A 16187-nucleotide genomic window follows, 5' to 3' on the forward strand; every position below is an offset into this window, starting at 1 on the left:
TAGTTAACATCGAGTATGAGAACAATCATATTCATTAATAACTATTATTAAGGATATAATTAATTAGGAATTAATTGCTAATTGAGTTTGTGGGGCCATTAGAGGCAACAACTGATAAATCACATGCCTTGGCACAGTACAAGAATTAATGAACCACCTGCCACAGCAACAGCAGCTATATTCATATTAATTATATCATATTTATTATATACACTTAATTTAACCATAGGCTGGAAAGTAGGGCATGGAGCATTCATTAAGGATTAATCAGTAATTATTATTATTATTATTTTAATGAAAACCGCACTGAATGGCTCTTTTTGGCCACGAGCGGGACCGAGTCAGGTTGAGCGAAGTCATATGTGGTTGTCAGCCACTTCTCTCGCGGCTATGACAGTAAATGAGACGGAATGGAGAGGAGTCTAAAAGAAAGGTGAAATATACTATACGTGAATCGCGCAACGAAAGAAGAATCTAATCTTCTTATATGTAGAATATTTTTTCTTTGATTTGGACAATAACTAGCCACTCCTAATAGAAAGTACGTATTACTATAATCTAATTAGATTAGGAAAACAATTTTATGTCCTTTTAAATAGTAAAAGTAAAAAAAAAGGAAAATAAATAAAGAAAAAAAACAAAAAAAACTCATTTATTATGTTTGTTAATTGTAATATTCATAATTCTAGTAAAAACTGATTTATTAAAAGTCCAATTAAATTTTATGATATCTAAACTTATTTAATAAGATAATCAATTCAAATTAAACTAAATCGAATTTAAAATAAACTAAAGTGAATTTATTTGATAAGATAAGTAAGCCATTAAAATTAAAATGATGTTCAATTATAACTGAATTTATATTTTAATAATAGATAAATATGAGTAAATTTGTCCGGATAAATTCGAAACAAGCTTCAAGTTCAAAAATCAATCTCTAAAATATCAGTTCCATTTGAAATTCAAATTATAATTTTTTTTAGAAGAATATTATAAAGTACGAAAGAAAAAAGTATTTTATAATTAAATGTTTTTTAATATATAATCACGATTTTGAGGATAAGGAAAGTACGGGGAGATTTATTTTTTATTTTTAAAAATTTTTCATATATATTATAATTTTAAAAGATAGGGAAAAAAATAAAGAAAAATTAATTAATTAGTTTAATTAATCTTTTGAGTGTTTGTCTCTCCTCAAAAGTGATTCTTTTCATCTCTCAGACGCTTCGTCTCCTCCTCGCAATCTCTCCCATGGCATCCACCGACGGCGTCGCGCCGTCCTCGACACGCCGCGACCTCCGCCGCCTCCTCTTCAGTCCCTCACCCTCCTCCAGGGGCCACGCGGCCGGCGCCGACAGTAACCCCCTGGGCGGCGCCCCTCCGCTCCCGCCCCCGTCGCCGCCGAAAATGAGAAAAGGGCTCGCGGCGGCGGCCTTCCGCGGGCTCGGATGCGCGTCGGAAGCGGCGTCCCAGGCCTTCTCTCCGGCAGCCGCGGCCGTGAGGTCTTCGGCGGATTGGCAGGGGAAGCGGACGCGGCGGCGGCGGGGGAAGAAGAAGAAGGAGAGGAAGAGCCAGGTCGGAGGCGACGTTTGGTGCGCCCCTGGGATACCGTTCGCCGCAGAGGCGTCGGTCGATTGCGTGGTGGCTCACCAGCCGATGGTCGGAAGAGGAAGGTCCGAGGCCACCACCGAGCGGATTCATAGAGAGGTATTCGATCTTGGATCCTTCTTCCCTCTGATTCTTGGATTAGAAAGGTCTTGTCTTAATGCCTGCGATTCGTGCTCTTCTCTCGCAAATTGCCGGATCGACTGAACTCTATCCCTTCTTGAAGAGTACGAAATTTTGGATCCAGAAGCGCGGATACGGATTTATGGATACTCATAACGATCATTTTCCTCTTTTTCTAACCTCGAGTTATTTTTGGATGCCAAATTTTCTTCCTTCTTCTCGATTTGTCATTCAAAGCTCCGATCTTTCCTTTGTCGGAGCAAAAAAAAGAGAGAAGATCTTGCATATGTTTGTTTCAGCTAAACCTCTTACATGATTGTTGATCTCAGAGAGCTTACGTTCCCCGAAGGGTCAGCCACCAAGAACAAATTTCTTCCTTCATGGATTCTCCCCCAAACATGGACACATCATTCTTTGCGCCTGATCTTCTACGTTCGGGGCACCTGCGCCACTTCCGAGGACACCACCGCACTCCAGGTGGACTTGAGGAGGTGATTCTATCTTTTCTAGTTATTTCTTCATGATCGAATTGCTTAGAGTTGGTGATGATAATCTAAAACCAGTTATTCATTCAACAATTATGCTTCCAACCGTATGTTTAGCATGATGATCATTCCTCTTCTTGCTCATGCTTGAATTTAGTACTTCTTTTGTTTTTTGGAATTCATCACTGCTAATTTGGCATTCTTGACTTTACTGGGTTAATGAACATTTTCAAAGATGACCATTGGATAATCTAAATCAATTAGAGTTGAAGCTACGAAGAACTGAAGAAGACTAGAGAAAAAGTTATTTAACTTAGTTGAAATAGATATATCTTGTATATTGAACTCCCTCACATAGTTGATACTCATCATTTGTTTATTGTTTGTAACTCTCATTGATTAGTCTATTTTGTTATCCTCATAAGTTTATTGAGTCAATTACCAATTAATTTGTGGTTATCCATGACTATTGCCTTTTCATTTGTTTTGTAGTTTGCTGTCCTTTGAGGTTTTCTGGAGTTGTCATGTTTTTGGCTTCCAGTATAGCGAATTTTTTTTTTTCACCTAAGACGACATTAGTTTGTGTGTCGACAATTTGCATTTTAAGTTTCACAATGGTCTCTTCTAACTTTGCTCTCTTGTTCAACTTGCTTCTGTAACTTCTCAAGTTTCTGGTGGCCAGTTTATTGAACTGTTAATGATTTTTTTTTGACAAGTTGGCACCTTTTCAATCACCTATTTAGGCTATTCTATAGATCAGTAGTTTATACTACCGACGATTATCTTCCTACTTGTCCATTTCAAGTTGTCCAGTATCCTTGTTCATCGTCGTCACCTTCATCAAACTATATTTATTTCAACAATTTTGAGTCAACTAGGTGAATCTTATTCCTTCATTGAGTTATCAGATTTCCGAGAACATGCAGATTTGGAAGCTTTCTTTTTATGTCTGTTAAAAGGTTTTCTCATAAGAGGCTGTAGCATGTTTCATCAAAGTGAAAATCTCCATAGCCTAGCACAATAAAATCTCTTGCAATTTTCAGATAGCAACTGTTTCTAAAATGTGCACATAGTATCATTTTCTTGGTGACCATGATCTACGACATCCATGGCATCTCTTCTGACTGAGGATAAGAAAAGAGAGAATTTTTGGTGTTAAATGTTTGTGACTCATGTCGCAAGCGAACATCAAAGGTGAATCGTTATCGAGGCACTTGATGATCTTTCCAGGCTATGTTTACTAGAGGGAAATGAAATGTATTAATAAAGAGATTTAAAATCGAATGGAATACCGAGTGGGAGGATTCATTCTATTCCTATTCTATATAGTTGCATTAATGAGCAATGAATGAAATAATGGGAGAACTGATTCTATTCCTATGTGATTGATCTGGCTGATTCGTGTTGACAAGTTGTGTGGCTTCCTCATTTGCTTTGCTTGACTTGCTCTTGTTCAAGTTGCTGCCCGACTCGCCTAGGCAGCCTGACCCTACCCGCCTGGCCTATCGTACATGGGTTAAATAGTCCGCTCATCCTAAATCATAGGCACTCTCTGACCTGTCACTCATCCAGCAAAATTGATCATTCATCTCTCTTGACGACCCTATCAAATAGTTTGATCAGCCTGCTCGATCCTTCAAACTTAGATTTGGGCATCTTCTTGCCAGGACAAAAGTGAGTTCTTAACCATGAAGGAAATGCAGGCTTTACTTTCTGAAGATATTGTACTTTATGAGATATTGCATGAAATAGAAGTTTTGTTTGTAAATTGACATAAATGGTTAGCCAATCAATTTTAACAACGATTATGATGGCTTAGTTGGCTATACATATATTTCGTCAGTGGTCGCATTTAGGGAAATTTTCCTCAAAACTGCAGATCATGATGTTCCAGACCAGGGTTTTACTAGGTGGAGGGATGGAAATACACGACAGATTCCGTGACTGGCGATTGGATGTCGATAACATGTCATACGAGGTGCTTTTAATGCTATCTCAAGACTGATTCCCCTTGGTTTAACACTAGTAATGGTATCATCTTTCCTCTTCTTCAACAGGAACTTCTTGAGCTCGGCGACAAGATTGGTCATGTGAGCACCGGACTGAGAGAGGAAGAGATCCTCCGCAGTCTTAGGAAAGGCAAGGATTCAATTTTTTCATCTTTGGCAAGGCGTTACTCAAACGAAGTGGAATTGAAGTGCAGCATTTGTCAAGTAGGTCTCTCTGAGGTGAAAAATTTTATTCTTTGTCCAGCAGTTGCTGATTTTCCATGCCCTATATTTATTTATTTGTGACACACACAGGAAGAATATGAAGTGAGTGGTGAGACAGGAAGACTGGAGTGTGGCCACAGCTACCACATGTATTGTATAAAGCAATGGCTTCTACTAAAAAATGCTTGCCCTGTTTGTAAAGCTCCAGTTCTTAAAACCTAAAAGGCACAATCCTTTCTGTTCTTCCCTGTATAGTTGTCAGCTAAAGGATAAACCAGTGATTTTTTTTCCCCCTTGTTGTTTGATTACATTTGCTAGAAGAATGGTGACATGCATTGACTCTGTTTTCTTCTAGCATTTAGATGCATTAATGACAATGAGTAATGGAGGATGGAAATTACTATTGGAATTCTAATTTTGGATGGGGAAATTATATATGAAAGCTTCTTCAGAAGAATAGTTTAATTTTGTTTTTTAAAAAAAAACTTGTTGACTATTTTTTATTTATCTATAAAAACACTAGGATATGGTAGACAAAATAAAGATAGCTAGAGAATGGAAATTTTAGCAAGAATGCGAAGTAAATGGCATTAGGAAATCTATATGATTTTGCCTATGATATCATTATCATGCTGCTTCCAGTCAATAAGCAGGACCTTTGCAAGCTATTTCAACTGCAAGCATTTGAAAAGTGCAGGTAATGAAGGATGTTGAAGGTGGTCTATGACTTTGCCAATCTGTGGTCAACTGCAAGCATTTAAGGGTGCAGTCAACTAAGCATGTTGAAGGAGGTCTATGAGTTTGCCAATTTTTGTGGGGTTTATCATGCTATTCTAACTTTCATAACCATACCAATCTGCACCGAACCATACATGAAGAACAGCAAAGCAAAGCAGTTTAGTAGGGCTTTCCTGATAACATACGAATAATAAGTAACTATGTAACCAGGAGACTAAAGTAGATTTCCTAGTAAACTCTCAAATTGTTATCTGGAATAAGTGTTTGAGCAAATAGTTTGTGACCATGTAAACAAGATTGCAAGCAAACAACAAAATCAAAGCACAACAAACATCAGATACTGTAACTAATAAAAGAAATCACATTGTTCTAGGCAAGCAACAAAAAGAGCTTATGGTAAATGTAATTTTTCTTTTTTCCTTTTGCGATAATGAGATAAACAATAAAAGTATCCAAGCAAACATGAAGCTTGATTAGTCGAACATTTAGGGTTTAGGGAAACATACAATGCACCATGAAAGGGAAACATCATTGAAGAAGCAAGAGCAGAAAGCTATATGAGAAAATGATCCACTCAATGGAAGACACAAAATTTCATCCATCAAATTCTTGTGATGGCTTTAACCCTATTTTTTCACTTTACTATTTTTGTTTATCACTTTCCTGTTCAGGAACTGATTGTTTTTCTCCTTACTACTAGTTTGACATCCTTTTTTTTCCTTCGATTCTGGTATGTTTCTGACACAACTACGTGGTGTTTTATTTGTTTTTCTTGTCCATCGTGATGGCAAAAAGAATGATGCAAAATGTCCTTTCTGCTAATAGGATGAGCCAATGCCATAATTTTGGCTAATTACTGGGTCGGAGATCCTCATGGCCAGTCAAGTTACCTCAACTTTGAGATATATAGGTAAACTTGTCACCGGCGGTATGCACCATCTGATACAAAGAACTTGTAATCTGGATGGTCTACATGAAGAAGTCGCAGCCAGTCATCAGCAGCTTGCAATAGGGAGATTGTGAGTTGCTTCTCACGTTCTTCAGTCGAAGTCCATAATGAGCTCTTAAACTTGTAGGATGCAAGAGCAAAAGCAGGAATGGAGATTTTCGCAAATAAATCATTAGCCTCGGGATAGATCATTATGGGTTGACGGGCAGCACCAGCACCTAAGTCATTCAGAAATGTTTATTAAATATGCACTACAATTCAAAAGAGCATAGAGATGAATTCTAAAATTTGTATCTTTATAACATTAATATTATAGTATATAATTTTTATTCAACTTTAATTAAATCAAATATCCATGTGCAACAAGTAGTTTGGTAACACCAATCAAGGATAACAACAAGACGTCTCTAAAGCACATTTCAATAAAATAATCAAGAGATTGAAGCTAAATGCTTTGCCAGTACAGTCATTTATTCTTACTGTTTTTGTAGTAACCATTTAGGGTAGCCTCCCAAGAGTTTTAGTTCTGATGAGGTCTAATGCAACTACAGGAATTCCCATATTTCAAGTCTTGTTTCATGCCCATCAGCACAAGTGGAACACATCGTTCTGGCCATGAACCGAAACCAAAACCAGCTTGACATGAATAAAATTACAAAATTTGCATGTATTGGTGATTGATTGATACCAACCATGTCTAGCAACTATCAAGTTATACGTGATGGGAGAGGAGTGGATGCGGCTAGCAAAGGTCAGAAATTGGTGACCAGGCAAAGGATATTAGGGGTGAGGAGCTTGAGAGTTGAGAACATTGTTTTCATATTATAACCTGATTCAGACCATATACTTATGTAACCAAGTTCAACTTGATTTACCCAACCTTATCAATAAAAACTCAAAACCCAACAGCCCAATCAAGTCGAGTCATATTTTTGGACAACATTCAAATCAGATTCATGCTGTGTTACTCTAACTTAAGCATCCAGGTCTAATTCCTAACCAACTAATTAAACCACTCAAAGCCAACCATAAAATACTTAGAAAACTATAGCTTGTCGAGTGGCGAGATCTCAAGAATCAAGTCACATTACATTAATGAACGGAAATTAATCTGTTGTACAATTCAAGCAAACAGTCTAACTTGCTAGTTACCTCGTTGTGGGGTTGAAAGTGAATGATAAGTGAGGAAGCATGCATCCACATCCTTTAGTGTTGGTCCAACCGGAATTCGGTATATAGGATACCTGTAAATTCTCCAAATTTTATTCTCATTCCTCTACAGAATATATAAATTTGTTGTTGACTAAATCATATTGAAGTCGTACCAAGCCACGGAAATCCAACTTGCTGGCAACAAATCATAACTTGTGAGTGTGCTAAGCTCAGGGAATCGACTGGAAAGATTTAGCATCTGAAAAAAACAAGATTGAGTGCTAGCACAACTACATCGTACCAGAAATGATTAGATACAACATACCTTTTCAGCTAAAGGTTCACGGACATAAGGAGAATCTCGCTCAAAGTACTCAAATAGTAGGTGGCCTTGAGACTTCTCTGCATCACCTTCATCACTTGAAGATACTTCTTCAAATGAGAAATGCTCACCAAGGCTACTCCCTGTCCCATCACTGCTGGAATCCTGATAAGAGTCACTATCACTCTCCTCTCGCTGTAGATTGCACAGTAGCCTAGTATGAAAAAACACATTAAACGTACATACAAAGGCATTTCAACCTAACAATTTATTTGATTGCATAAATGTGGGACAAATAGGAAAGCAAGTGATGAAAAGTGAAAACACCAGCCCCTTCAAAGGATAGATATCCAAACAACTTTACAATAAATTCATTCCTGGAATGACGTGGCAATTAATAATATATCGTTTTAAGTTCTAGCAGATAAATATATTGACCAGATGTACACTGTTTACAGACTATCATGGGATACAACTATTACCACAACAAGGAAAACTTGTTTATCACTTTAAGTTGGCAAGTTCACAAGTCTAGTTGGCCAATTAACCGCCGCTCAAAGTTGATGTGGCTCCAGTTGCTGTGAGTAAAAGAAATACAGCTCAGGACTATAATTATTTGCAGGTAGCAGGTGCCATCAACAAGAGAAAGAACCAGTCACCTGAATAATGTGACGCCAACAAGAGATGTGCATGCTCATGCATTGAAAAAAGATGGATATGAAAGAAAGGGATGTGCCAACTATTTGATCACATTCTACCAACATATTTTTTGAAACCACGGACGGGTCACTCATGTTCTTATTTTAAAGTCATTGTCTTAGGATGTCTCTCATTTGCTAACGAAAAAAAAAGAAATCATAAATACATAGGATTAACTACGAAATTTCTTTACCATACTTCTATAAATTACAATTTTATAAACTTGGTAACTTGTATGTGACATTGAGTTCTTGAGAAAAAGGCAAATAGGGCTACGGTGCCAAATGATGATAGTATCAGCAATAATTAAGCATCACGATTCGAGTTACATGTATTCTAATTCTGCGTTGATGAAATAAGAATTTTACCGCTGATTTATTTGTGAAAGTTGGAGATTTTGTATGTTCATTGAATGAAGTAAAACTTTTAACCAATTTAAAATAACAATGGAGACATATAAAGTAGTTGCAATTTTAGAAAAAAGTTATGAGTAGCACTATAATAGTCTAATTAAAAAAAATACATATTCTGCAATTACACTAGAGTGATTAAGCGGTATGTATAGTAATCTAATGACCATAAGAAGGCAACTTAAGGATTTATCTCCTTTCACTGGTACTAAATGAACTTACTGATCAACTGATACTTTGCCAATTGGTGAGAGTTTGGGTACAATAAGACAAGCTCTAGAAATTAAATAATTCAAGTAGATGCTAAAAATAAATGATCTGCTGAAATACTGTAGCTTTCATCTATCCCTTCGGCGCTTATCTCTGATGCCGATACTTGGATACTAATCTTTCAAGCATGCACCTAATATTCCTATTGATTACATGTAATCTTTTTTTTTTAAAATAGTTGTTTCAGACTCTTAGATCTACCATTTTAGATGAAATGTATTTAAGGTAGATTTATTATTCAAAAAGAAAGAAAGAAAAGTTCGCTGAAGATTTAAAGGTGAATTTTGATGAATTTTACTCCTTTAATTCCCTTCCATTTAATTTATTTTCTTCTAAAAATAAGAGAAACAATGTTAATGCTTTCATATATGTTAAAGCAAGTCAAGATGATTTCGAATAGGTTTTATTCATTTATTCCTATGACATTTAGATTTTTCAACTTTTAAAAGTAGCGTTATATTAATTAGATAGCTGAATTAATAATAAATTACTTATTTTTATAATAATGTATGTCAAGATGAATTAAAATAAATTTTACTACTTGAATCTTCTTTCACTTAACTTGTTTACTTTTTAAAATAAATCTATTAATTGCATTAGACTTTAAGGGAAAGAAACTACAAAATATAACAAATATTACTTGTGCCTCCCATTATGAACTCTCTCAGCTTGAATATATATTGGAGCATATCAACATGTGTCGTTGATGGCACCACTATACTGATCGTAATGGGAGGCACAAGCGACAGAGAAGAGTTTACTTATCTTGATCAATATGAAGTTTTGACAATTTACCAGAACAGTACACGGCTAGTTTTGATAATATCGATCAACATGATCTGGGATTCCAAAACATGTTATTACCACAAGTAGGAGTGCTCCCAAATAGATAAAGATGATAATAATATGTTCAAAACTGATTTTGTGGGTAAATAAATTGAAACAAATAAGCTCAAACGCTTGAGGAATGGAATGAGACTGAAAGAAGTTTCTAAAAATAATTAAGATAAGGATGACCTGGTTATTACTAAAGATGTGAGTGTGATCTTAGAGCTCAATACTAAAATAAGACATATTTAGTTGACCTAAATAGTTGAGATATACAACTTGTATGCATATTGAGGTAATTAAATGTGGTCAGACAAGAAACATAGTAAGGAATTTTTGTTGGCATTCATTCACTTTTTTTCCCCCATTAATTGATTACCTAGCTAGCAGCTTACCCATTTATTGGATACATCATTCTACCATATTAGATGCTATTTTTGCTAAATTAAGAGAAAAAACCTTATGGGAATCATAAGTTTTTTCTCATGCGTGCATGGACATGAGGATTGTGGTTGAAGTGTGAAATGCTGCAGTTAATCCCACACTGCATACCATTTTTTCTCTTTCCAGTTTCCTAACTATTTTCTTGGCTTGTATCTTTGAATTCTGTTGATATCAATCTATCACACAGTTTACATACCTTGAAGCATCTCAAGCCTGAAAGTCATAAGCATTGAAGGCTTCAAGATTTTAATCCTTTTTGCAATCTCTCAACTTATATTCTATATGAAGTCAAACACCAGTTTGGCGATGCTTAAACCAAGCAATACAGATAAATTTCTTACTTGTTCTGATGAATGTGCATCTTAGGTGTTGAGTACTAACATTCAGCTATGAAGAATTGATGACCTATTAGTGGGGATTATAATTTTTATTTGGGGTCTGTCTAACCTTGTTGATGCAACTCTTTCTGTTTATGATGTAAGTCAGTAGAATTATGACATATTTGGCATTAATTTACTATCCATGAAATAAATTAATATAGCAAAACCTAAAAATGCTAAAGATGGATGAGTTAGGTTACCAGGAAAGATGAAATAAAAAGTAATAGTACGGAAGAACGATTAATGTAGCTTCAATAAAAGGGCAGTCTGGTGCACGACGCTTCCGCCAATGTGGTGTCCCGAGAAAGGATCGGATCACATTGGGTCAATTGTATGCGGTTTTACCTTGCATTTTGTAAGAGACTATTTCTGCGACAGCAACTTTATCGTTGCGCCAAGGCTCCCCTTCAATAGATGAAAAAAATCACTAAAAACTTAAGATGATATGGACATGTTCAAAGACCATGAGTAGATTTAGATTCAATGCTATTTAGTTGAACCAATTGGAGTTAATGGTGTAAGGGATAGAGCAATACCAAAGAAAAATAATAAAGGGGTAAGATCGATGTGGTTTGATCTCAAATAGTTTAGACTACCATGACTTGATTATGATGATGACTAACACACTATCCATATTGATGATATTAGCCTTCTAATGATTGCATTGTCTCAGTATATTAAATTGAAGTCACAATGTGCACCAAAACATGACACTGACAGTAGACCAAGTAGTACAGAAATTAGTTGATTGTAGTATTACATAGGAAATTGATTGTTAGCTAATCTTAAGATGCCAATGTCACCTTATTAAGTGTGATCTAACTTGCTCTTTGCTAAAAAAACTGCAACACAGATTTTATGATCATCGTTGCAGCAGAATCAATTGCAAAACAGTATATCAGTTCATTGTTCTGGTAGCATATTACAGACCAATTTCTTATCATGCTTCACGTGAGCATGTTACGTGTACTTTAATAACCTTTAAAAAAAAAAGAATTTTGAGGATCACTGTAGCAAAAAGTGTGATTTCCGTGCCTACATGGTTGTCAAGATTGCAAAATTAGTGCCTAATTACTATGATATCTATCAATCTTACTGTTGCAGCTTTCCTCTATTTCTATCATTGCTAATGTTAGGAAGCAACGTTTAAGACTTTAACAGTTTGTTATCCTGTAGCACAAATAACTGGAAACCTCTTCTCAATCTAATTGGAATCTTCCCAACATTTGGCAAACTTTGATTCAATCTAACAAGTACATCCCTCAACAAAATATTATAATTTGCTCAAAAAGAAATCCTCAAGACCTAGTATTATCTATTATTGGTCAGGGATCAATAATCAACTTCCATTGTATGTCATGGCAATCAACAAATATGATCTATTATGATGTTACAGGAATGTAATTATGGTGCAAGAAGGTGATTTCTTGAGAAATTTTATTTACAGTAAAAATGATTTCAACACCCATAACCATGTGACAAAATGTTAATTTCACAAAAATGCTGAATTAGGGAAAAAAAGAAAAAATGAAGCAATACATTGTTTAATTTAATCTAATAAAATCATTCAACATAGATTGTTCAAGACATGGTTTTCCTAATAACCAGTTTATGCCATTTAATCAGCAAGGATGTGTTTTTTTTTTCACACCAGCAGTTTAATCCAGCCCAATTGAGCAAGGGCAATAGAAGTAGTCCTTATGAGGCCCAATCAGGTCATGAATGCAACAGCTATAACAGTTGATGGATATCACGAATCACTCTTGCCTAAAGAGTAAGAACATTGTTGGTTTCACACATGCCCATGAATGATCTTCTGAAAAATTGGAAAAGATGAGTGTTCAACCAGTATTAGCACTGGAAGATCTAAACATTAGTAGAGGGATCCACTAAGACACTAACACTCATAGAGTTACAAAATACATGAAACTGAATATATAAGTGAACCAAATATACTATTAATGAAGCAATTGTAATGTGTAGAATACTTGATCAGTAATCAAGACATTCAAATAGATATTGTGAATGTAACATCATAATAGAAAATGCAATAGTAGTTATTGAGACCCCTCTCCACCAAATGGAAAAGGGTGATCCTAGAGTGTGAGACACACCAAGATGAGTACAATTTCCTCTGATTGAGTGAGAAAATATTTTGTTATAAACACATCATAGCTCAGTGAGGCAGAGAACCGAGAAAGGATCAACATCTAGAGACCAGTTAACACTTAGAGTGTGAAAAATTAAAAATAATGAGCTTAGAGACACACCATGGTTTGAATAAATAAAGAAACAAAAGGCCAATCCATTTACCATTTGAATTATTTGTATTGATACTCCCATTATTGGATTGGGTCCCTTTAGAGGTTAAACTATATTGTTAGAGTAACATCTTCTAGCAATTATATCTGAGAATTTAAAATCCTCTTTTATATTAACCTGCAGTGTTGTTGTTTCACCCACAAGATACTTAAGTTTATACATGAGAAAGTCGAGAATATTACAGAGTGACAAAAAAAAAAGGGCAGCCCGGTGCACGAAACTCCGCCATGCGGGGTCCCGGGAAAGGATCCATTGTACGCAGCCTTACCCTGCTTTTTGCAAGAGGCTGTTTCCATGATTCAAACCCAAATATTACAGAGTGACAGTGCCTAATTATTAGAATGATTAACACAAATGGAAACAAACATAGTTGTAAACATTACATCGAGAACTAGGGTCTTGTTTTTTGGAGGATGAACAGAAATCTAGAGGGAAGGGAAGGAAAAAAGATAAGGGACATAAAGTTGAAGCCACGCAGAAGAGAATAATTTTCCTTCCTATAGTGTGCTTAAAGGGAAGAAATGTTGGGTGGAAGCAATTTTTTTACATTTAAGGTTGTGTTTCTTACAAGAGAAGTAGTAAGAGAGAAAAAAAAAATAATGGAAGAAAAGATGAATTCTCCAACCAAGCTGTCCAAATTACACTAAAACTGCCTTCAGTGCACTAATGACCCTAATGCCCATGCAATCTCCATCTCTGGTTATCCTTTGTGTGCCTTGTCACCATCTTTGTAGCTTTCTCCTCATGATCTCTTATCTTCGAGCATTTCTTTTTATGTTTTTGCTTCTCTTCAGGGGTGCAAACGTGAAGGGAACTCAATTTCTTTTTCTCTTCTCTTCATATACGCTATATCTCTAATACTTTTTATCCCTACAATGAAACACAGCTTAAATCTTATATATAAAGACATTCTGACTACTGTGATTTTTCTTTTCTGATAAACGCTGCCGCTAATGGGCAGACTAACAGCCATTTGGTAATTGACAGACATGTCTTAAATCTTATATATAAAGAAATTCGGACTACTGTGATTTCTTTTTCTGATCAACGCTGCCGTTAATGGGCAGACTAACAGCCATTTGGCAATTGACAGACATGTCAACAAATCTTTGCAATATCATTTATACTTTCTGCAATTTTTTCCAGTTTCCCACCCAAAATAATTTTCAAGGAAAGTGGATAAACTTATCCTCCTATCATAAATTTTTACTTGATGTGATACTATATCTATGTTTCAGTCCATGTTTGAACATCAAATTTTTTCACCAAAAGAAGTGGTTTACCAAAAACTTGAAGAATTAATATATTTGTAATCTTTTCATAAGATTAATTTCCTTTCTCATACTCTTCTCCTTCCAAATAAATAAACAAAAACTAATTTCTCAATTTTCTTCTTTGCTTTTCTTTTATCCTCTTGTATCAGCCAGAAGAAAGAAGCCCTAGAAATGTTCTACAGACAAAATAAATAAATAGGTTTAATTTTGTTAACTATAGCAGCTAAGACACAAGAATAATCCCACTTCTGAATTTTCCACACAAAAATATAAGAGATTAGTACATACAGGACAGATAATGTTAATGCATGAACGAGAAGCATAGAGGATAGGAAATAGAATCTCGCAAGAAATCGACAGGTCGAAGTAATATGGAGCAAGAATGACAGTACTTTGAGCTGATTCCTTGCTTCTTTGCTTGTCCATACAATTGAATGCCAGACAAGTAGGGGACATAATACTGAACAGCGCTGTCTCCGCTCTCCAAAACCAAAGGGACGCCAGCACCATAAGCACTCCATTCCTGGAACGATTCCCACAGGTGTCTGAGTGTAAAGTAAGGCCTGTAGTCAAAATCGTAGGTTCTCCAATCCCTCGCCTTCATCTACCAATTACATAAAAAAGAGAATGTCTAGAGAAAAGTGTGATCGATAGAATACCACCACCAAAGAAACTGAAAGACGGGAGAGAAAAAACAAATACTTTTGGGAGATACTGAGCCTGTACGGATGGACTGGTCCACTTCAAGAAGCTATTCAAATTACTAGGGCCACTCGGCAACGATGCCGGAGCAGGCGGCGGGCCCTCCAAATTCTTGCAGGTCTCCGGCTTCCTCCGCTCCTGCACCGTCGACGGAAGAGGAAGCGCGGGGCTCACGAACGCAAAGGTCAAAGCGGAGTCGCTCCGCCACCTAGCCAGATTCTGGTGGTGACCGCGGAATGCCCTGACGGAGCAGAAGAACCGGTCATCCCCGTGGCGGCGCCCGAGCTGGAAGCTCAATGCCAACATCGCAGCAAAGGGCTAATAGCTCGACGGAAACCTCACTCGATCGTCAGCCGATCGAGAGCTCCACGGAGTGCAGCGCTTGCGATCAAAACCCTAACGATTCCGATCGAGAAGAAACAGACGAGAGCGAGAGAGTTGTGGGCAGCTAAATAGTAGCAGCCAGCCACAGCACCAGCGCCAGCCAGCCCTTTCATAAATCGACCATTTTACATATTTGCCATTATTTAATGCTCCAAAAATATCAAGCAGTAAACAAAATGACAGAGCTAATTCGTTATATACGGAAATATTTAAAACAAATTTCAAATATTTTCTGTTTTCGCAAAAATCATTTAATAAAATAAAAACAATTATTAAATCAGTTGAAGCTTTATATTTTTGACTGGATTTGCTCGATTATATTTATTCTCTATTAATATAAAATTAGTAGTATCTTAGAGATTATTCTTCATTAAAAAATATATTAAAATATATTGATAAGAATATAATTCATAGGTAGCTAAGGAAGGTATACTTTCTTAAAAAACTTCTCTATTAACAACATCTATATTAGTTTTTTTATTTAAAATATATAATTTAAGATAAAAAATATTTTATTAAATTTAAATATCTATTTTTTGATATATGATATATCAATTTACTTTTTTTTTTTTTTCGTTATAATATTTAGGGAATGAGAATGTAATTCATTCCTTAAATTTAGAAAATTATTATTTATAAATATATAATTTAGAGAATGAATATGATAATTAATATAAATTTTTTTTAACTATCCTATTTAAAATTTAACATAAAATTTTTAAATAGAATATCTGATATATAGATATTCTTAGGATGTCTCAATACTAAGATTTACTTTAAGGATTCATCAAAATTAGTTATCAAAGTTCAGATTTTTATTTTTTTAATTAAATAGTAAGAGGATAAGATTTATATAAAATAATATAAAAATAAATTATTTAGGTCTA

The 16187-nt window shown here is 35.5% G+C and overlaps 2 protein-coding genes across 3 annotated transcripts; one reads left to right on the plus strand and one right to left on the minus strand.

The window, feature by feature from the left end:
• The first annotated feature begins 1195 nt into the window (after window positions 1–1195).
• LOC121972091 lies at window positions 1196–4835 on the plus strand. 2 transcript variants are annotated; one of them, XM_042523708.1, is made up of 5 exons: window positions 1196–1707; window positions 2058–2219; window positions 4093–4191; window positions 4271–4441; window positions 4517–4835. In XM_042523708.1, the coding sequence occupies exons 1-5, from the start codon at window positions 1252–1254 to the stop codon at window positions 4646–4648; spliced, it is 1020 nt and encodes a 339-aa protein (XP_042379642.1). In that variant the 5' UTR covers window positions 1196–1251; the 3' UTR covers window positions 4649–4835. The 2 variants fall into 2 exon arrangements, with proteins under 2 accessions (XP_042379642.1, XP_042379652.1); XM_042523718.1 differs by having other exon boundaries at window positions 4271–4426.
• A 720-nt stretch (window positions 4836–5555) lies between these two features.
• Window positions 5556–15396, minus strand: LOC121972100. Its single transcript, XM_042523731.1, has 6 exons — window positions 14917–15396; window positions 14607–14818; window positions 7591–7801; window positions 7439–7524; window positions 7266–7357; window positions 5556–6331 (listed from the first exon to the last, which is right to left on the minus strand). The coding sequence occupies exons 1-6, from the start codon at window positions 15220–15222 to the stop codon at window positions 6084–6086; spliced, it is 1155 nt and encodes a 384-aa protein (XP_042379665.1). The 5' UTR covers window positions 15223–15396; the 3' UTR covers window positions 5556–6083.
• Between the last annotated feature and the right edge of the window lie 791 nt (window positions 15397–16187).

Source organism: Zingiber officinale, chromosome 1B, assembly GCF_018446385.1.
Source record: "Zingiber officinale cultivar Zhangliang chromosome 1B, Zo_v1.1, whole genome shotgun sequence".
NCBI classification, from domain to species: domain Eukaryota; kingdom Viridiplantae; phylum Streptophyta; class Magnoliopsida; order Zingiberales; family Zingiberaceae; genus Zingiber; species Zingiber officinale.

What these genes read in the sequence shown, in the direction of transcription:
- LOC121972091 (XM_042523708.1), top strand. Translation starts at nt 1,252, where the DNA reads ATGGCATCCACCGACGGCGTCGCGCCGTCCTCGACACGCCGCGACCTC. An exon ending in CCGAGCGGATTCATAGAGAG is followed by an intron (nt 1,708 to 2,057) that starts GTATTCGATCTT and finishes TGTTGATCTCAG; the next exon opens with AGAGCTTACGTTCCCCGAAG. An exon ending in TCGATAACATGTCATACGAG is followed by an intron (nt 4,192 to 4,270) that starts GTGCTTTTAATG and finishes CTTCTTCAACAG; the next exon opens with GAACTTCTTGAGCTCGGCGA.
- LOC121972100 (XM_042523731.1), bottom strand. Translation starts at nt 15,222, where the DNA reads ATGTTGGCATTGAGCTTCCAGCTCGGGCGCCGCCACGGGGATGACCGG. An exon ending in GTGAACCTTTAGCTGAAAAG is followed by an intron (nt 7,525 to 7,590) that starts GTATGTTGTATC and finishes TGTTTTTTTCAG; the next exon opens with ATGCTAAATCTTTCCAGTCG. An exon ending in AGTTGGATTTCCGTGGCTTG is followed by an intron (nt 7,358 to 7,438) that starts GTACGACTTCAA and finishes GAGAATTTACAG; the next exon opens with GTATCCTATATACCGAATTC.